The sequence below is a fragment of the Seriola aureovittata genome, chromosome 7, assembly GCF_021018895.1.
Source record: "Seriola aureovittata isolate HTS-2021-v1 ecotype China chromosome 7, ASM2101889v1, whole genome shotgun sequence".
Classification (NCBI taxonomy): Eukaryota; Metazoa; Chordata; class Actinopteri; order Carangiformes; family Carangidae; genus Seriola; species Seriola aureovittata.
Genome location: NC_079370.1, coordinates 62,588 through 84,838, shown reverse-complemented (window position 1 = coordinate 84,838; position 22,251 = coordinate 62,588). Strand labels below are relative to the sequence as shown.

At 39.5% G+C, this 22,251-nt stretch overlaps 1 protein-coding gene and 1 long non-coding RNA gene across 2 annotated transcripts; both read left to right on the top strand.

The window, feature by feature from the left end:
• The first annotated feature begins 393 nt into the window (after positions 1-393).
• Positions 394-4,285, top strand: LOC130171606 (uncharacterized). Its single transcript, XR_008828167.1, has 3 exons — positions 394-843; positions 1,486-1,526; positions 2,461-4,285. It is a non-coding gene; the product is annotated as an uncharacterized LOC130171606 (long non-coding RNA).
• Positions 4,286-9,042: 4,757 nt separating this feature from the next.
• On the top strand, positions 9,043-12,454 carry LOC130172583 (histone-lysine N-methyltransferase KMT5C-like). The gene is given in 8 exon segments (XM_056381399.1): positions 9,043-9,440; positions 9,442-9,842; positions 10,313-10,350; positions 10,441-10,562; positions 10,664-10,758; positions 10,978-11,067; positions 11,194-11,320; positions 11,775-12,454. Coding segments are annotated over 7 exon segments (1,206 nt in total). The 5' UTR covers positions 9,043-9,060; the 3' UTR covers positions 11,274-11,320; positions 11,775-12,454.
• Positions 12,455-22,251: the final 9,797 nt, after the last annotated feature.

Here is a 22,251-nt window from a genome sequence, read left to right as displayed (position 1 = left end):
ATTTTAATGGAGAAAATCATTATTAAAAATGAATTTAGAAATGATTTCATTGAAATGCAACAACCTCACAATATCCTGGAATGACATAACATAAACAGGAAAATAGAACAATGAACAATAATTTTTTAACAATAATTCATTAGAAAAATAGTAGTCTGAAAAATCCTCCTGTTGTAGCATAGCTAAGAAAAAACCTCTTTTTTCAACAGTTTATAACAGCGCCCTCTAGTGAGCGAGTTTTGATGAATTTGATAACCAACCCCGTTCTCCCCTAAGTGATCAGAAGTCGTAAATTGAATCTCATTTACGTCATCGGTTTACGTCAGTGATTAACTTAATCAAAGATCCTCTACTGTCTCTGATTTATTGCTGGTGACAGGAAGAGGGCTGTAAAGTCAGATGTTACATTCACATCTGGAAGCTGTGTGCGGGTGAAGTTCATATTTCCCAGCGGACGTAAATGCATCCTCCCTCCTTCCTGGACGTCTCCTCTCCCAGTTTATTCTTTAACAGAAAAAGGCGGAAACGCGGCTGTCTGCAGTCCGAGCGAAAACTCTCAGATCTCCCAGAAGTCGATGAGTTAAGAAATGGCCGGCAAAAAAACTGTTAGGATTATTATAGCGGAGACGCTGGAGGACCTGTCCAAGGCCAAATTTGACAAGTTCGTTCACCATCTCTTGGATCGCAGGGAAGAGCCGCGTGTCAAATGCAACAGTGTTGAGGGCAAAGATTATTTAGGTGTCACCGACGTCCTGGTTTCAACTTATACCGAGACCGGAGCTCCTCGGGTGGTTTGTGAGTTACTGCGGGAGATTCGCTGCAACGACGAGGCAGACCGACTGGGTGAGACCGCTGTACACTTCCGTGGTTAATCGCCACATCAGTGTGCTACAAAATAACACCATGCTATCGAGAAAAGTAGCTCAACCAGTGCCACATAGTATCTATTGACTGTAACCGACATTGCAAACTGATCTTTTCTTAGACATTTTTAACAAACAGCTAGGAAGACATTGGCTGATGTGCTTTCATTTTTAAAGCCAAATTTCCCGCCATTACGTGGACCTATAAAAGGAATTAAAGAGGTATTCATAGAGCCCGAGTCTATATTGATATCTGAGTTTACAAAAATCAGATAACAATGTATCTAATATTTTTTTCACATCAATGCAGTACACACATACACAAATGTAATGTATGAACATTGACTTTCCATATATGAAAAATATGTACATTTAAAATAAAATGTATGTAAAACCTATTAGAAATTGGAACAAATTCATATATTGACATATATGTCTAGCCCATACAAATATGTATGTTTATGTATGTATGCTTATATTGTAGACGTGTTACATAAATATTATGAATAATATTATGAAATAAAAATTCATCATATAGATATTAATTAATGATGAGTAAATAGTAAACTCTGTGCAAGGAATCTGTTTGTGCTATTAAGTATACATGTTTCTGTTTTCACAGAAAGAGAACTAAACAAAGGACATTAGACATCTCATTGGACGGTGAGTTGACCTGCCAAAGATTTTGTTTCCTGCATGCATCAACATTATCAACATGTAAAGAAATGTGCAAAGAATAGAGCTGCAATACAAATGTAACTTTTCTTAGATGTTTTACAGCTGACCCTCAGCTGGAGCCATCATGGTTGGTAACGGTACACAGTGACTGACTATACACCTTCTCAGTACACACCTCAATGTATACCTAATATTAAATTATACTAATTATTAGGAGGAAATTAGGAAAATTATAGGAGGAGAAAAAAAATAAGAAATAAAAAATTACATTTCAAAAGTTTCCCTCTAACATGACATATCCACTAACTCCAAACAAGATCCAACCGCAAATTTATCTCAAAGGAAATTACTTAATGGGTCAGTATTCATGAAACATGGCCGTTCATTTCGCCACATTATAGTTATAATCCTTAAGATTTTCATTAAGACATTGTTGATAATATTTAGGATCAGTATTTTTATTCTTTTGAAAAAGCCATATAATGTATTTACATTTAATAATTACCTCTCTCTGTAGTAGTTTTCCTTATTTATAACCGTCAAATCAGATCACAGTGGCTCATGGTGTGGTTGACCAAAGCTAATTTAGTGGCTAACTTATTCATTGAAATGAGTTTGTTTGAATTCAAAGGTCTATTTGTCAAATTCACAAACAATAATGCCAAAGGAAATTCAATGTGACATGCTGCTTAGGCTGAGCGGTAAACAGATACACCAGCTGCTTTTCCGTCGTATTTCCGTTTATTATATAGTTATAAGGAGTTAAAATGTGTCACAACACAGCGTAAATGAAGCATTGTGGTGCTACAGATGTGCCACAGCCCACAAATGAAGATAAGCATAACTTCAATCAGGAAGACTCATTCATTCACAATTCTCTCTTGCTCTCTTCCTCTCTCACCCCACTTTTTGTAATCAGCTGACTTCAGGTGTTTTCGGTGCCAGATTTCACCATGGTCTCAGCCAGCCAGCCAAGTTGCCGCTGTCAACATCAACCTCCAGGCTTCATATGTGTGCCCAGGTTGAGATCATCAGAGTCTAAAGATCTCCAGTGCTCTCTTCTTCCCATCACCATCACCAGTGTCTAGTCCCAGTGGGTTTCCTATACTTCGCACAGCCTCACCCCCTTTTCAAATACGATGACACTCACTTTTCTGCTTTTCTGCAAGTTGATTTGTTGACTCAGAATTTTTTTCTCACATTGCAATCTGCCAAAATTATCACAATATGATTTTTTTTGGTTTAATCATATTCAGGATATGATGTTGGACATAACCTGGTGATTTATACGTCTGTTTCCAGTAGCTTGGTATCTGTGCAGGAGCCTCCATATCAGACAGTTTCTGCCATTTCTGTACTTTGCTTGCATTTACAAATGTCTTGACCACACTATTATCCAATATTTATTGCAGCTCTATTTTTGAAAGTTTTTTTTTTTCACTATATAATGCATAGTTCAGCATTAAAATAAATAAATCAATTTATAAATGTTTACAGCCTAATAGCTCTGCGTTAAGAAATAATCCTGTCCTATAATATTAAGTGTCCTATAGTATTTTCTATAATATAAATTTAGAGAGAACATCAACAGTATCGATCTGTGAATTAGGAAGATCTGAATGGCATTTACAGACTCTAACCAAATTTTCTAACAGCAACATACATACACACGCATATATATATATATATATATATATATATACATACGTATATATATATATATATATATATACACGCATATATATATACATATATACATATATCAAATTAAAGCTGTATCGCTTGATGTCCTGTGCATGTAATAGAGCACACAAATGAATATCAATCAAAGATGAATTAAATATTGGGGGGAAATTTCTTAGAGTAAAATATATAGCACCTAATTTATGTAAACCCCTTTTGGGTCCCAAGACCCAAAAGTTTTTGCAGTTTCAAAGTTGTCATAAAACAGCTGAATCTGCAAGGCATCTTCTTCTACAGAAAATAGGGGACTTTCTATAAAAATAATAAAATAGGTGGCATCTCTCAAATCTGCACACACACCTTCCTTGGGAATATACCTGGGCTTACAGATGTCTGCAAATTATTTTTTTGTATAATACTCTTCAGTGTTTCCAAAATGGGAACATATGCAAACGAATCTTGTGCCAAGCACTTTTTGAACAGGCTCAACAAGTCCCCATTTCTCTCTTAAGTGTTTGTTTAGTTTTGCTTCTGTATTTAAAGGTGTGAATGGATTTTCCGACGTTTGGAAGGATTGTTCTATTTTGCTCCTATTTTCTGTATCCTGTGGAGACAAGCACTGTAAAGCTACATCCTTTGCAGTGGCGGCTGGTGAAAAATATTCTAGGTGGGGCTGTATGTGCCAGAAGCTTTCAGAAACTATACCAATAAAAGAACCCAAACCAAAAGATACCATTGTTTTAGGGATAAACAATAATAATTTAATTGCCATTTAGAAATCAACAGTTTTACAGATAATGACAATGATATGAGATGTATATTAGTGATTACTCTTAATACAAAATTAAAGTTCTTGAGAGACATTTACAGTTGGATGATGATTAAAAATAACTATATACAAAGAAAAACTGTGTCATAGGAACATAACATGTAGCAATTGGATTAAATACATTAGTGAATACTCAAAAAAGAGTATTTGTAAAGTACAAAATTACAATATAATGGTATACTATAATGTTTACAGGTGGGTGGTGATTAAAGTTAACTATACACAGAAAAAGTGTGTGTGTCTGTGTGAGTGTATGTGTGAGTGAGGGGGTGAGGGAGGGAGTGAGTGAGGGAGTGAGTGCTCTTATTTGTACATGAACTTTGTCTCCTCTGTAGCACAAGCACCAGCTGACAATGAGTGGCAGTGTCTGTTGTTTCATCTGCCGGAATAGCCAGATAATCTGCCCTTTTTATATCCTCCAGAATGCAATCTCGAAGAGCCGACAGCATACAGTCCAAAAGTTCGTTTTGAACTGTCTTTGAGGTGCCTTTTAAACACAGTGGCGGTCTTCAGGTGCTCCTCTAATACACCGTCCAGCGAGGCCACAAGGTCGACTAATCCCCGAAAAATGCCGGGGTTGTCGGACGATGCTGTCTCATCGTGGCCTTGCAATGCCGACTCAAAAGCTCCACAGAATTTCACACAATCAATGATCCTCGATCCAGCTCTTCAATTGTGTTTTCTGACCGCAATCCTGTGTCCTTCATCCAGCTGCGCAGCTATGCTAGTCCTGCCTAGCACGGCTAGCTTGACGGCGTTGTTCATGTGCACCTTCAAGCATTCATGTTTTTTAATCCGCTCTGATAAATGTTTTAGGTCTCTAACTCCTGTGACAGTCCATGTGATATCTGCCCCCGGCATTTTAAAAAGTAAACACGGGAAGCAGAATACTGCATTTGCAAAACTACATCCAGTTAGCCAAGCCTTCATGTCATACCGGTTCAGAGAGAAGCTCCTCTGGTGAGTTTTACCTTTCTCCTGTCTGCTGTGTTAAATTCAGACCCGGCTTCTCAGCTCCAAGTTCTTTAACACAAAGTATTTCCCTTAAAGTTCTTCTTCCTTTCGAAGTGGTTTAGCAAGAGCGATTTTACAGAATTTACGGGTAGCTGAAGCTCTGCGTGTTCTTGTTCTTGTCTACTTGACGACGCCATCTCGATTTCCGACACTTGTTTCTGGTTGCTAGGATACTTACAGGCTTGGGGCGATATTTTCAGCGACCCAAGCTTAACAAATTTGATGACGCTAATTGGCTAAATTACCCGTTTTTTTGTCTCAGCAACAGTCTCCCATTGGCTGAGCTGCTGCAGTGCTGGGGCAACTTTTCTAGCGCCCCAGGGGAGAGGGCAAATGACCGTGGACACAAATTACCCCATAAGTAATGGTTTATATTATATATATATGGCTCGTTCTTTATAATTCAAAACACATTTATTTGTAAAATAAGCAGTAATCATTTATTTTAAACGATTATTTTGGAAAAAATAAAAATAAATAAAAACATTTAAAAATCACTTTCCATCAGGGAGGGCGGCGCCCTAGCGCCCCCTATTGGCCAGCCGCCACTGATCCTTTGCCTGACTGTGAATCTCAAAAATCACTTCTTCCATGGATGAGACAAACCTCACAACATTAGACTGACTTAATCCAGCTGCTTTGAGTTGTGCAATAGCAGTAGCACACATATCTAAAGTGCTGCTGTTGGACTTTGTCAACAGGGTAGATGTTGTGGCTGTCTCCTCTACATTAGCTGTCACCAGCTCTCCTTCATCACCAAGGTCTGCTCTGCTTGAATTGACATCATTATTAACCTGCTGGTCAATATTGTCAGTGTGTTTGGTGTTTAAATGTTTCCTAAACCCAGAAAAAGTTCCAAGCACACTGCCACATCCAGTCTGAGCACATTTAAGGCGAAGATTTTTTCCATCCAAGTAACCATGAACAACTCGTAAATGCCAAACAAGTGTATTTGCGCAAGTTAACTCAGTCTGAGAAACAAAACACTTCATGTCAAACAGATCAGTTCAAGTTCTAATGAAGCATCCTAGCCTGAACTTCTGCGTCACGTGAACTCTCCTTCACTTTGCCAACATCTATGTTGTACGCAGTGGTCTGGATGAACGTGAACATGTTGTACATCATGGGGTTGTATGTGGTGGCAAAAACATAATGCACCTTAAACAGTTCGTCAAAGGCACCAAGTGAGAAGGCCGACCTGCAAGTGATGGCATTTTTGTCAAGTATTATGAAGAACTGGTGGACTGCTTTCTTCCTTTGTCCTACAGCCAGGAGGTAGGGTTGTGTGCTTGTCGTAAACGGAATCAAGATGTTCTTGGATGTTGGTTCCTGTCTGAGAAAACAAAACACAAACACATGGCGAGACCATTACAATTACATGGTTTTAATATTACACACAAAAAAAATGTATGTGATCATGACCTGCAAAACTGAGGCTCCCTCAGTGAAACATCCTTGAATAAAACGTTAAATAAAATTAGGAACAAATACTAACCTTCTTGAAAACCACAAGATGCTTCTCTGCTTGGTAAGCAGACACCTTTCCTGGTCTCTTACGACCCTGGGCAGAGGGGGGAATCAGGTGTAACAGCAGCAAAATCGATGAGAGGTCACAGTCCCAACCTGTAACAACAAAAATGTGATGTTAAGTGGACCATCAGCAAAATTAAGTGATTCTGCAATTTCAATATTTTTTTTTTTTCACAAAATACCAAAAAGACAGCAGTTCTACATGATCATAAGCTCTCTATTTTTACTGACCTATTTTTCATTTAATATTTAAACTACTGCTAACACATCACCAGACACTGTTTTCTAAAACATTTCACATTTGGTGCTATTGCGCCACCGGGTGAGAGTGGGCGAGAGTAGCTGCCCTGCTCTGCTCAAGCAAGGCACTACAATAAAGACACAGTGCTTTGAACAGCAGGCTAATGTGTCTGTGAACCAGCAGGCATAGTAAATGTGTTTATCATTTTGTTATCGTCAGGGGCGTTTCTAGACCCCCTGGGGGCCCTAGGCAAGAAGGACCACGGGGCCCCCCAGAATCATGATGAATGAAGTCCAGGACTATGGATCAGTAAAGAAATCTTTTATTAAACAATTAACATATAAAATAAATAATAAATAACATAACTATCTGAATGCAAACTTTACATGCAATATATAAATAACAGCAAAACAAACATAACTGAAATGTGCAAAATTTTCAGAATGATAAAAATGCAACCAAGCAAAAAAACAAACAAGCAAGGAATTGAAGTGGAAAGGAAGAACTTAAAACTTGCTGTGATACCTTGGTCCTATATCCACAGTCCAATAGTAGGGCCTTTTTTTCTTAAAACTGCTGCTTGCGGGCCTTTGCTTCTGCAAATGCAGCCACTATGTCTAATTGAAGGTTAATTAAGTGTTCAGATATGTTTCTTGATTGGTGGTACAAGTTACAGAGTTAGAGTGGATCAATTTGATTCCTATAAGTGATTTTATTCCCCGCTGACCTGAAGGGTTTTTTTTGGATAAATTCTAGATTAAGGTTATACTGAATTCTATTTTTTTTTTTGAAATTCTTATTACATTTTTTTTTTTTTAAATTATTTTATGATTTTAGTATTTTAGTATTATTCGGAAATCTAGGAGTTGTCCTAAGTTTGTTATTTCCTTGGTTTATATTTTCTTGGTTTATAAAGGTGGGATTTGTTGTCTCTGTCATGGTTTGCTATGGCAGACACTTTTTGTTAGTTTTGTTTTGGAGTTTTTGCACTTCCTGTTTTATTTTGTATTGGTTTCCTTGTGTGTCTGTGTGTTGCTTCCTGTCTTGGTCCTGTGTCTGTGGTGATTGTCTGCCCCGCCCTAATGTGTTTCACCTGTGTTCAATCACCCTTGCCTCCCTTGTCTATATAGTCTTTGTGCTTCCCTTTGTCTGTGTCGGTTCGTCTTTTTAGTTCAGGGTTTGTTCACGTTTGTTCACGGCTGTTCATGTCTGATTTTTGGTTAAATAAACCTGCCTGCACCTTTCCCCAAGAGTTGACTGCATTTGGGTCCATCTTACCAAACATCCTGACAGTCTCTTTGTTGGTTCGTTTATTGAACTTCACTGCAACTTCAACTCCAACATCGAATGGTAAGTTAGTTGGCTCTGTCATTTCTCAATTTTTCTCATGAAAAATGCATTGAAACTTGCTTGTTTTTGCCTCATTTTAGTGTGTAACATCCCAATGTTGTGTTGTGCAATGTTTTTGTGCACTTTTATATCTTTTAAAAATGTGTTTTAAATTGCATGTTGTGTTGCACATGGACATGTTATGGTGTACATGTAAATGTGGACCTTCACATTTTATTTCCAAATTTCAATCTATGTCACTTAATGCTGAAAAATGGAACATGAGGCTAGTTAACTAGCTTCACGATACAACAACATATATTTTTAAAGTCCATGTAAAGTAAGAATAAATATGTGTTCTGAGTTTGACATAACACAGAAAAGTGTGTTGTTAACCACCCTGCCAAATTCGAATGATGAAAAAAATCGCCAAATATATGAAATTAGGCTTCAAAAATCAGCCTCTGAAACCCCGCCCTCAGCTGCTAGCTTGGCTGCTAATTCGGCTGCTAATTCGGCTAACTGTAAACCCGAAAATCAGCAAAAATTAGGGTGAAAAACAGTTTAAGGCTCTATCGCCACAGTTCAGTACTGCATAGTTATGAGCCTTTTCACATGTTTTCTGTAACCATTTTCCAACATGTAGAATATGTTTAGAAGTCAATGAATTGACTTTACATGGACTTTAAGCTAATTTATCATGGTACATTTCTGGCTTTGCATTTTTGTAAGACCACAAAAGGCTGCTTGTAACTGCTTGTTTTGTTAGGCTAACTTTCCCTGGCTAAGGGATGTCAGAACAGCCTGCAATAAACTGTCTATTACTAATATTGTTGTCTGATATACTCTTGACTGATCACAAAAGACTTCCAGTATCCTGATGGAAAGAAACGATGGCTGGACTGAGTGTGACAGAGCTGTGCGAGATTGATGACCTTACCACAAAATTGGTCCTGGACCCTCTGCTGGGCCTCTGCACCCATAAAATGGATCCTAGTCCTTTACCAGAGATACAGTGTTGGGATAATCTCAAAGAGACCCTGGTGCGATTTCAGAGTACACATGATTTTAACACAACATTCAAGGCGCTGACGGCGGATGGACTGGCTGGGGACTATTTTAATTCTATGGAAAGCCATCGTCAGGAGCTAATGAGGCAACATGTCTATCGCTATCTCAGTGCCTTCCTGTTAGACAGTGGTGTCAAAATATAGTCATGTGATAGATACTCTTCAGAGATCAATGGGGCAAAGGTAATCTCTACAAGGCACTGGTTTGGAGGACAGCGTGGCCAAGTTAACTCCTGCTCATAGTGCTTTGCTGAGGGCAGGAGTCAATGACTTCAGTGTGATGTATTCTACTCGCAAATGCTGTGCTCAGCTGTGGCTTGGGCCTGCAAATTTTATCAATCATGACTGCAAACCAAACTGCAAGTACCTCAGTGGCGAGAAAAATATTGCTTATATTGAAGTGATTAGACCAATCTCACCTGGGGAGGAGATCACATGCTACTATGGAGCCAACTTTTTTGGGGATGGAAATATGATATGTGAATGTGTCACCTGTGAGAGGAACGGAGAGGGCTACTTCAGACACAGAGGGAAGCAGCTTCATTCTGAACAACCACAGGACCCTAAGAGGGAGGGAGGAAGTACAGAGATCTGCACAGATGAAGGTAACAGAAGAGTGAGGAAATATGTTTCAAAGCCATTAAAATGAAAGTAAGTAAAAAAACAAAAGAACTGCAAGTGATTGAAGCATCATGGACACATCTGGACAAAAAAAGTCACTGTCACCTGTTTTTGTCCAAATTATCCTGAATGTATTTAAGTCATTTTCTGTTCAGTCAAATTGTCTGTTTCGTTTGGTCACTTGTACTCTGTTAATTCTGCTCAGTTACTTGTGCCTATTTTCTTTGCCATTACCTTTTAATTTTTGTTCCACCATTGTTTCTCTGCAAACACTGTACTTCACAGTATTGCTGGTATGTACTGCTGTTGTGGCTCACACTGATTTAAGTATTATTCCACTGGGGTTTGCAAGTTGTCTTAGCTGAACACTTGAAAAGTTTTTTTATTGTTTGAATGAGACTTTTTCCATTGTTCCACATTATAACCTCCTTCTCAAATCCCTCCAAATGCACAGGTATTGCAGGTGTTCCACATTACCTGGTTGCCAAGATGGTAAGTAGATATCAATAGGGAGTGTACTTTTTGATAGTTTGTTGAGGATGCAGGGCCTTAATTTGGTATGTTGTTTTTAATTATCCACAGAGTGGCAAACTGGGTGGGATGTGTTTTGGAAGCTTTGTGAACTTGAAGCAACACCTTATAGTGTCCCACACTATTCCCAATAAACAGGAGCTTCAGCTTCTTATGAGATATGGGAATGCACGGTGAGATTAAGATAAATATTTTTTTGTATTTATTCCTAAATACCAAGTCGTGTTATTTGCATGGATTTTCTGGACTCATTTTTTTTCATTTTCTAACACAGAACTTCAGGAAAGTTGGACAGCAACATATGTTCGAAGAAAGAGCTTATCCGCCTTGATAAGCATTTAATAGACACACAGGATTTATTCAGCAGATGTAAGTATATTACATTGTTTTTAATATTAGAAAAGAAAAACGTTTGCAAGATCTTTTGTCAATTTAATGCTTTTTCCATCTAAAGCTAGTTTAATGTTATAAATAGTAAATGGACTGTACTTATATGCACTTTTCTAGTCATTATGACCACTCAAAGCACTTTTACACTGTCTGTGTGTCTCATTCTCCCATTCACACACATTCATACACTGATGGCAGGGATTACCACGCAGGGTGCCAACCTGCTCATCAGGGAGAAACTAACCATTCACATGCATTCACACACCGCAGCAGCGGAAGCAATTTTGGGTAAGTATAGACATGTGGACTGGAGGAGCCAGGAATCAAACTGCCAATATTCCGATTGGTTGACAACTGCTCTACCTCCTGAGCCACAGCCGCCCCATAATAAAATAAGTAATTTTATGTTAATAGGAGTGAGAACCAATCATGAAGAAGGCCAAGAGAGCAGTCATAGTGAAAGAGATTGCTGCACTGAGGGAGTCCAACCCTGATGTGCCTATTGTATCCACGTTAGACATGGGGATTACCAATCAATACGGTACTTATGTTGTGTTAATATTATTTGTGACTCCTAGTAACTAGGACACTGAAGACAAGACTTATATCATCATATCCATTTCAATTTTCTAACTATACGCAAACCAAACTTGAGCTTTCTACTGTGTAATTTTTATGGCTTTTGTGTAACAACCAAACATGATATGATATACAATGTTGCCCATAAAGTTGGAATAAATAATTTTTTAGTTCTCATGAAATGATTGTGACAATGTGATTTATTCTTGATAGATAAAGTGTATACATTCTCAAAATTGTATTGATCAATTTCATTGCACCTGGTCAAATTTGATACTGATGTGTATAAATAGAAAATAAAAAGAGGAATGTATCTGAAAACAAAATTATTCCAACTTTATAGGCAACAGTGTAGATTAAAATTTGGAACCAAAGGGTTTTAATTTGCAACATAAGTCTTTTCCACTTTATTGCAGAGGATTTTGTTCCACCTATTGGAGACCTGTCTAAAGAGCCCACTGATGAGGAACTGAGGTAGGAGCAAGAGGAGTCCCAGAAGGACGACAATGATCTTTACCTTTGTCTTAAGACAACTGACAGTTCATCCTCTAATGATTGTCCTTCCACTGGCATCGATTCCACCCCTATACCTCTTGGTCAAGACGCATCCTCCTCCAGTGACCTTCAACAAGCTCCCAGTCAGCCACTTCCTTCCACCCCTGATCCTGGGTCTTCAAGCTCTTCATTCAGCAACATTTCTATGACTCAGATTCCCCAACCCCATTCCACCCTTCAGCATGGGTCCATGAGTCCAGTGTTGTGTGAGAGTGGGAGTTCTCCATTCAACCTACCACGGCACTTGAGTGGCCAGACTGTACACTCAACTGATTCACTGTCAAAAACATGTGCATACAACTGTGAGCATGTTTTTTCTAGGCTGCAGCACATGGAACATACTCAAGATGCAGTCACAGGCAGCCACCCCCAAAAGTACACCGCATAAAGCACCTCGATCGTCCCCAATTGGGTCCTACCACCTCCACACCCGTTACACAAAGAGCTCTATTACATATGTCAGCACCAGCTAGGTGGCGCCCTTCTGGAGCAAACTCTCCACCAGAATCATCTCAAAGCCATCCATTACATGAGTGCAATATTGCCCACACTGTCTATGTGTAAAGTGCCTTTGTTGTGATTTGGTGCTATAAAAATAAAGATTGATTGATTGATTGAATGTGCAATTGAAAAATTTGAGTAATAATAATTCCAAAATCTAATTTATTGAATAGATGAGAACTGGGAATATGGGCTAATTTCCAAGTTTAAAATTACCACATAAAATACTTACCTTCCAAATTTCAATCAATTGAATAATGCATATATGTAGATGAAAACTTGGACTTCCAACTTAGATTCCACTTTAATAATTTTGGAATGAGAACTGACAATTCCACCCTGGCAGTTCCACCCAGGGAATTTTCAATGTGTATTTTCAATAACAGTAATGAAAAGGCACAAGGTACATTATACCAAGAAAGGGCAGGATACGTGGTTCAAAATGTAACAAACAATTACCAATTTATTAGGTTGATGATTACAAAAATATGTCACGGATAGCGGAGCAGGTGAACCCAAGTGCAGAGACTGCAGGCTGACAGAGTGTAGAAAATGTACTTTATTGTGGCCAACACAGGGGCAACTAAACACAGAGGCAAATCAAATAGAGACTCGAACCGCAACTGAACTGAAACCAAAACCTATATAGACAAGTTGTGATTACAAACAGGACAGAGGTCCGTGAAAAGAAGACAGGCGAAATTCTATAATACAGGAAAACAGGAAAAAAAAGGAAGTAAAAATAACCACACACAAGGAGAAAATCTTTCAAAATAAGACACAAACTGAAACTCAACATAAACTACGGACAGGATGTGACAAAATAGTTAAAACATGAGACTGACAATGCTGCCATGTACCTACCCGCATCGAGAGCGGAGGAGAACATGAATGGCCAGGAAGTGGGCGGGCCTTTGAGCCAGAGAGTGAGAGTTTGGGGGAGGAACACTTTTTCTCATCTAAAGACATTTGGGCGTAGAACCCAGTGGCGGTTGCTCTAAGACTGCAAGGGAAGCTCAGCTTCCCCTAAAATGTCAACAAATAATTGGTCAAATATGTCCTGTTGTGTGTACATTTCATTGACTAAATATGCGCTAGAACACGTTCATCTTTTGTTCAGAATCAGCTACTTATCACAGGTAACCGACACAACTTCTTCTCATTCATCCCCGCAGCGCCACAGTGCTTTACACAGTGCAGAAGCCGAGCGTCTACTGACTTCAATGGGGAAGCATAGAGTGAGTTGTTCCGCTGCAGCGAAACTAGACGGTCATTGGATAAATGCTGGGCTTTGTCCTGCCCATCGGACGCTCAGCGTCTCTGGGGGTCTATCTGGCAGTGGGCTGGCCCGGACGCTCGGCTTCTGCATGATCATTGGATGATCTGTCTGAGGCTGAGTCCCTTTTTGATTGACAGCAAAATGAGCGAATCAGCGATCTTGAAGTATAAGCATCCACCGGAGCAGTTTTCAAGTTTTTCATTCCGTTGTTCGGAGTTGATCGGGAGACGTTACTGATCCTCAGCGACTTTGTCTTTGTTAAAAACGACTAGCGTTGTGTTTGGCGACTCTCTTCTGTCACTCTGCGAATTTACATATAAATAAATGGACACATTTTATGATGTAGGCCAAAAATGAGCTTCCCCTCATTATAAGACCAGCAGCCGCCACTGGTAGAACCCCATAAATTTTTTTGGTACATGACACACTGTTTTCATAGACGATCAGCTTACTGCAGCCCAGGAAACCAAATTTATGATAGCTGCCAGGGTAAAGATTCCTGAACTGTTTGGTAAGTAACTATTCACATTATTATATTCCTTCTTCTTTGGTAGCTTCTACATTGCACAGGTGTTCTTTTTGTATGGCATGTTTGCTTACTGCACATCTTCCAGTGTCCACCTCATCAGCTGTAGGGTTGTTGCTACCTAGCCATCCTCACCGGACACAGGGCTGTGGTGTTCACTAATATGACCAAGGAGAATGTCATCAATTGTGAGTGATGGAATAAGGGCAGAAGATACAACATTCTGGTTTGTATTTTTTAAGCGGGGGGGGGGGGGGGGGCATGTAATATTCATAAATACAGTATATGCCCCCCACCCTTTCCACAGAAACATGTTAATTTTCTGTTCATTTCCCAAGGTGGATGATCATAAAACAGTCCGGTCATTTGGCAAAGCTGCACTAAACCTGAACAACGAGGAATATTGTTGGCTGGCCAGTCTGTGCGAGGGCAACTGTTATCAGCAGGGTGAAGGCAGTGAACATGTTTCCACACAACATCTGGAAAACAAATTCAAAAGCCTATGGACCTCCTCAACCTGGCATGGGTGGATGCTGGCATGGAGGGAGAAATAACCTTCAATAAAATCCGCAGCAGCGTCTCCACTCAAGTAAGAACTTAATTAAGCATTAAGGGAAGCCCAGACTTCCCTCTCTTCAGCCACTTCGTCCAGCTCTTCCCGGGGGATCCCGAGGCGTTCCCAGGACAGCTGGGAGACATAGGGCCTGATTTACTAAGATCCCAAATAAAGAGCACTAAATTGCGTGCGCACATGGATAGATTGCGCGCGCTGCCTGTTTGGGGCTTGCGGGTGATTTACTTAGATTAACAGCGCAATTGACTACAGGTGCAAAAGTGATTGAGCCTGCCCTATTTAAATGAGGATTTTGCGCAGTTTCTGAATTGACAGCTGACCAATGTGTGAATTGATCACGACTGTTTTATCCCCTGGGGGCTGGTGCATGTTTCAGGGGCGTCACCAATCTTCTCCTGTGTTTAAACTTGGAGAAGAGAGTAATTTTCTACTGAACTTTAGAATAATTTAAATCTAGAGTTTACTTATAAACTCGCACATCCGTCTTCCACCATGACCACAAAACATTAAATGAAATAACATATAAAACTACTTGCACTAATAATGGCAGAGAGGAGTAACAGGAGTGTTGATTTCATATTACATCTTTCAAACCTGGAATTAATCATGATACAAGTGGTTAATTGATCAAACAACAATATAAACATTTCCCAAAGATAATAGTCTATAAATGTGGATTACACAGCAGTTCTTTGACTGTAATAATAATAATATGGACGTTCTGGATGTCATGTAGTGTGTGTTACCTTGTGAAGGATGCTGACAGTCACATGAAGGACCTTGTCTTAAAATCTACATGTTACATTTCAAACATTCTATGGGATAGAAGTTTGGGATTAAACTATTGCATAGGAGCATCTCTTGAATTACAGAACAGCTAGATATTTCATTTTACATCCTTCCTTAGATCTGTGTCTGTGAAGAGAGTTCTGCTGGTCACTACCCAGGATTGGAATGTGGGTTGTAGTTTATGAGCGGTACAGAGGAAGGGAGGTTGGTGTGTGTGTTCATGCATGGCACAGAAAGGACAGGATTCACGCCTTAGTGTTAATCAGTCCTTTTGTTGTTACTTGTCCTATACAAGAAACAATCAAATATCATTAGACAAAGTCTTATTGTTACAAACTAGAGATTTGCCTATATTCTCCAGTTGTCTGGTGTCCATTGGTTAATCCTCTGGAGCTGACCCTTTGACCTTTGGTCTGGTTCTGTGTCGTTCGGACATGCTAAAAGCATGGTCTGTTTGTGGAAGAGGGGTCCTTTGTCTCTGTTTCCTATCAATTTGATAGTTTGATGGTGGGAAGAGTCACAAAGTGTCAATTGTGGGTCCGTAACTCTGCATGTCCTTACAATGAACTTCCTTAATGGCTTCTGACTGAGGCCAGGCCACGTATGTACTCTACAATAGTAAGGCATAAAAAGTCATAGTATAGTAAGTCATGAAAAGTCATGAAAATGACAAAGTATAGTAAGGCATATGAAGTCTTAGTATAGTAAGGCACAAAGATTCATAAAAAATCAGTGTGATGAGCCGAGTCCGTAGACACCAAAGTTGTGGACTTTCGACAAACTTTTGTGTCGCGAGATTCCCAACAGACTTTAATGGTACAGCGCGTCAGACTATGAGAGATTACTCATGGCGTCTCTTTGGAAGGGAGCGACTCAGAAGAGTGTGGCTAAAATATGTTACTCAGCATGACGAACCGAGTCCGTAGACACCTGACTTGAGGACTTTCGACAAACTTTTGTGTTGCAGCAAGCTGCATCGGAGACGTTAACCGTGGCATCCCTTCGGAAGGGAGCGATTCCGGAGGGTAGGGCTGAGATATGTTACTCAGCGTGACGAGCCGAGTCCGTAGACACCTCACTTGTGGACTTTTCGAAAACTTTTGTGTCGTGAGACTTTCGACAGACTTTAGTGTTGCGGCAAGCCAGAATATGAGAGATTACCGATGGCGTCTCTTGGGAAAGGAGTGACTGGAGGGTGGGTCTGAGATATGTTACTCAGCGTGATGAGCTGTGTCCATAGACACCAAACTTGTAGATTTTAAACAACCTTTAGTGTTATGACCAGACCACAATTTGAAAGATTGAAGATGGAATTACTAAGGAAAGGAGCGAACTACAGGGGTGGGGTTGACATATGTTACTCAGCAGGAAGAGCTGAGTCCGTAGACACCTCACTTGTAGATTTTCAACAACCTTTAGTGTTGTGACCAGGCCACAATTTGAGAGATTGACGATGGCATTACTAAGCAAGGGTGCGAACTACAGGGGTGGGGTTGACATATGTTACTCAGCAGGAAGAGCTGAGTCCATAGACACCTCACTTGTAGATTTTCGACAACCTTTAGTGTTGTGACCAGGCCACAATTTGAGAGATTGAAGATGGCATTACTAAGGACGGGTGCGACCTACAGGGGTGGGGTTGACATGTGTATGATACAACAATCTACAAGCTTCCATTGGTTCTTGGATCAGCCTTTGAAGAATGTCCAAATTCTCAAGTACCACATACATTAGATGAAATTTTGGAATGACTTTGTGCCATAATAACTCAACATTACATCAACTTAGGGAGTTGCAAACATGTGTGTTTGATACAACAATCTACAAGCTTTCATAATTTCTTGGATTTAGCCTGCTGTCTCCATTTGTCTTTGAAATATCAGCCTTTGAAGAACCTTCAGATTCTCAAGTATAACATACAGTTCAATCAGGAGAGACCATTGAAATAGAAAAGAATAATGTTTATTGATACAGTCTTTGGCGCTTGGACTCCACAAAGACATCATCCCGGAACAGCCACGAGATAGATCCCCCCTGGAGTCCAGACACTGGTGGTGGTGGAGGCTGATGTCAGATGAACTGATGACCAATATGAGATGGGGCTCCTGAGCGTGGGCTGAGATGAGGAAGTGATGGGACATGCATGACAAAAGCCAGCCAGAGTACAGCCAAGAGAGACAGAGACATATTTAAGAAGACAGCAACAAGCTGACAGGTTGACCATGAAGGTGTGTCCCTGCGCCATTGGATAGACGTGGTCAACTGTGACACTTAAACTAAAATTACGCCTCTTGAGCAATGACAACCCGAGAATATAGAGCATGCGTGGAAAGTGGGGGGAGAAATAAGTATGACTATACCAAGAATGTTAAAGATTGTCTTCCTGACTGAACTTTCGCTAAGGTTCATTACATGAGAATTTCAAATTACTTAGAACCTCAATAACTCAAAATCACATCAACTTAGGGGGTTGCAAACGTGTGTTTGATACAACAATCTACAAGCTTCCATTAGTTCTTGGATTCAGCCCGCTGTCTCCATTTGTCTTTGAAATATCAGCCTTTGAAGGACTTCCAAATTCTCAAGATCCGCATACATTAGATGAAATTTTGGAATGACTTTTTACCTCAATAACTCAACATTACATCAACTTAGGGAGTTGCAAACGTGTGTTTGATACAACAATCTACAAGCTTTCATAATTTCTTGGATTTAGCCTGCTGTCTCCATTTGTCTTTGAAATATCAGCCTTTGAAGAACCTTCAGATTCTCAAGTATAACATACAGTTCAATCAGGAGAGACCATTGAAATAGAAAAGAATAATGTTTATTGATACAGTCTTTGGCGCTTGGACTCCACAAAGACATCATCCCGGAACAGCCACGAGATAGATCCCCCCTGGAGTCCAGACACTGGTGGTGGTGGAGGCTGATGTCAGATGAACTGATGACCAATATGAGATGGGGCTCCTGAGCGTGGGCTGAGATGAGGAAGTGATGGGACATGCATGACAAAAGCCAGCCAGAGTACAGCCAAGAGAGACAGAGACATATTTAAGAAGACAGCAACAAGCTGACAGGTTGACCATGAAGGTGTGTCCCTGCGCCATTGGATAGACGTGGTCAACTGTGACACTTAAACTAAAATTACGCCTCTTGAGCAATGACAACCCGAGAATATAGAGCATGCGTGGAAAGTGGGGGGAGAAATAAGTATGACTATACCAAGAATGTTAAAGATTGTCTTCCTGACTGAACTTTCGCTAAGGTTCATTACATGAGAATTTCAAATTACTTAGAACCTCAATAACTCAAAATCACATCAACTTAGGGGGTTGCAAACGTGTGTTTGATACAACAATCTACAAGCTTCCATTAGTTCTTGGATTCAGCCCGCTGTCTCCATTTGTCTTTGAAATATCAGCCTTTGAAGGACTTCCAAATTCTCAAGATCCGCATACATTAGATGAAATTTTGGAATGACTTTTTACCTCAATAACTCAACATTACATCAACTTAGGGAGTTGCAAACGTGTGTTTGATACAACAATTTACAACCTTTCATAATTTCTTGGATTCAGCCCGCTGTCTCCATTTGTCTTTGAAATATCAGCCTTTGAAGAACATCCATATTCTCAAATGTCACATACAGTAGAAGATCATTTGGAATCAGTTTATACCTCAATAACTCAACATTACATCTACTTAGGGTGGTGCAAACACTTGTGTTTGATACAACAATTTACAAGCTTTCATAATTTCTTGGATTCAACCCGCTGTCTCCATTTGTCTTTGAAATATCAGCCTTTGAAGGACTTCCAAATTATCAAGTACCACATACATTAGATGAAATTTTTGAATGACTTTGTGCCTCAATAACTCAACATTACATCTACTTAGGGAGGTGCAAACATGTTTGTTTGATACAACAATCTACAAGCTTTCATAATTTCTTGGATTCAGCCCGCTGTCTCCATTTGTCTTTAAAATATCAGTCTTTGAAGAATGTTCAAATTCTCAAATGTCACATAAAGTAGATGATGGCCAATAGAATAGATGAGAATTTGGAATTGTCCCACATTTCAAATTTCATTCAATAGACAAGAATTTGGAATCTTTATTAATTTATATATGGAATTAAAAAAAAAAAATTCAAAGAATCAACAACTTTGAAATCTGTAATATTTCAAATTTCATTCGATAGACCAGAATTTGGAATCTTCATAGATTGAAATTTGTAATTTTTGTCAATTTTTGTATTTTAAAAGAATCAACAACTGAAACATCGTGAACTTTCTATTAGGCTATTTATTACAAATATACCTGTTTACTTTTATTGTTTTTTTAAAAGCAAATAAACATTGACCTGTACCTCTTATTTGTCTTTTTTGTGTTGTATAAAATACAAAAAAAAAAAAAGGTCATTGAATATGTGACTTTTTTTCATCAATACAAACCTCTATTTTCAATAGAAAATAAACTATTCTGTGTTACATTGGAAGAACCAAACAAACATCAGGGCATACAGGTGAAACTCAAAAAATTAGAATATTGTGCAAAAGTTCATTCAAGTCAGCAATTCAACTTCAAATGTGAAACTAACATGTGATATAAACTCAGTACATGCAAAGTGAGATATGTCAAGGCTTTATTTGTTATAATCTTGATGATCATGGCTTACAGTTTTTGAAAACCCCAAATTCAAAATCTCAGAAAATTAGAATATTTGGAAAAGGTTCAATACTATAGGCTCAAAGTGTCACATGCTCATCAGCTAATTAATCCAAAACACCTGTGAAGGGTTCCTGAGTCTTTAAATGGTCTCTCAGTCTGGTTCAGTAGAATTCACAATCATGGGGAAGACTGCTGACCAACAGTTGTGCAGAAAACCATCATTGACACCCTCCACAAGGAGGGAAAGCCTCAAAAGGTAATTGCAAAAGAAGTTGGATGTTCTCAAAGTGCTGTATCAAAGCACATTAATAGAAAGTTAGCTGGAAGGGAAAAGTGTGGAAGAAAAAGGTGCGCAAGCCGCAGGGATGACCGGAGTCTGGAGAGGATTGTCAGGAAAAGGCCATTCAAAAGTGTGGGGGAACTTCACAAGGAGTGGACCGAGGCTGGAGTTAGTACATCAAGAGCCACCACACACAGACGGATCCTGCAAATGGGCTTCAAATGTCGTATTCCTCTTATCAAGCCGCTCCTGAACAACAAACAACGTCAGAAGCGTCTTACCAGGGCTAAATACAAAAAGAACTGGTCTGTTGCTCAGTGGTCCAAAGTCCTCTTTTACGATGAGAGCAAATTTTGCATCTCATTTGGAAACCAAGTTCCCAGAGTCTGGAGGAAGAATGGAGATGCACACAATCCAGGATGCATGAAGTCCAGTGTGAAGTTTCCTCAGTCTGTGTTGGTTTGGGGAGCCATGTCATCTGCTGGTGTTGGTCCACTGTGCTTTATTGAGTCCAGAGTCAACGCAGCTGTTTATCAGGAGATTTTAGAATACTTCGTGGTTCCTTCAGCAGACAAGCTGAAGATGCTGACTTCATTTTCCAACAGGATATGGCACTTGCCCACACTGCCAAAAGTACCAAAACCTGGTTAAATAACCATCAGATAACGGTGCTTGATTGGCCAGGAAACTCGCCAGACCTGAACCCCATAGAGAATTTATGGGGCATTGCCAAGAGAAAGATGAGAGACATGAGACCGAACAACAAAGCATCCTGGTCTTCCATAACACTTGAGCAGTGCCACAGGCTGATAGCATCCATGCCACGCTGCATTGAGGCAGTAATTCATGCAAAAGGGGCCCAAACCAAGTACTAAGTACATATGCAAGATTAAACCTTTCAGAGGGCCAATATTTCTCTGTTTAAAATCCCCTTTCTATTAATTGTATGTGATATTCTAATTTTTGGAGATTTTCAATTTGAGGTTTTCATAAGTTGTAAGCCATAATCATCAAAATTATATCAAATGAAGGCTTGAAATATCTTGAGTTGCATGTTTTGAACCTATGTCATACATTAGTTTCACCTTGTAATTCTAATTGCTGGAATAAACGAACCTTTGCACGATATTCTAATTTTTTGAGTTTCACCTGTAAGCCATGAAGATCCAAAATGTTACAAAACAGCTACATCCAAAGTTTTACAAAAAATGTTACTTGCTCTTAGAAATTTTCCAAAGTTCAGTGGAAAATTACTCTCTTCTCCAAGTGGAAACACAGGAGAAGATTGGACGCCCCTGAAACATGCACCCGCCCCAAGGGGATAAAACAGTCGTGACCTGTTAATTGATTGATTGGTTGGTTAAGTGTGTAAGTGTGCTCCCAATTGTGGATTTCTTTCAGGTGTGTTGTGTCATGTGACCATGCCATGTGATGCCTATTTAAGCTGCACCTGTTCCAATAAACAAGTGATATTCATTGTTGGCACCGCAACCTGTCTCCCAGCATGTTATTTCCAATCTTGCTAGCCGGTATCTTAAGCTCTGTTTAACATGATCAATTCACACATTGGTCAGATGTCAGTCACAAAGTCTGAAAATAAGTTCAGAAGAGAAAGAAAAGTCAGAGAAACCCAGATGACAAGAAGATGCGAGAAGCGAGAAATGATGCAGAAACTAGAAGCTGAGATCTTTGTTCAAAGCTCAGAGTCCCGGCTC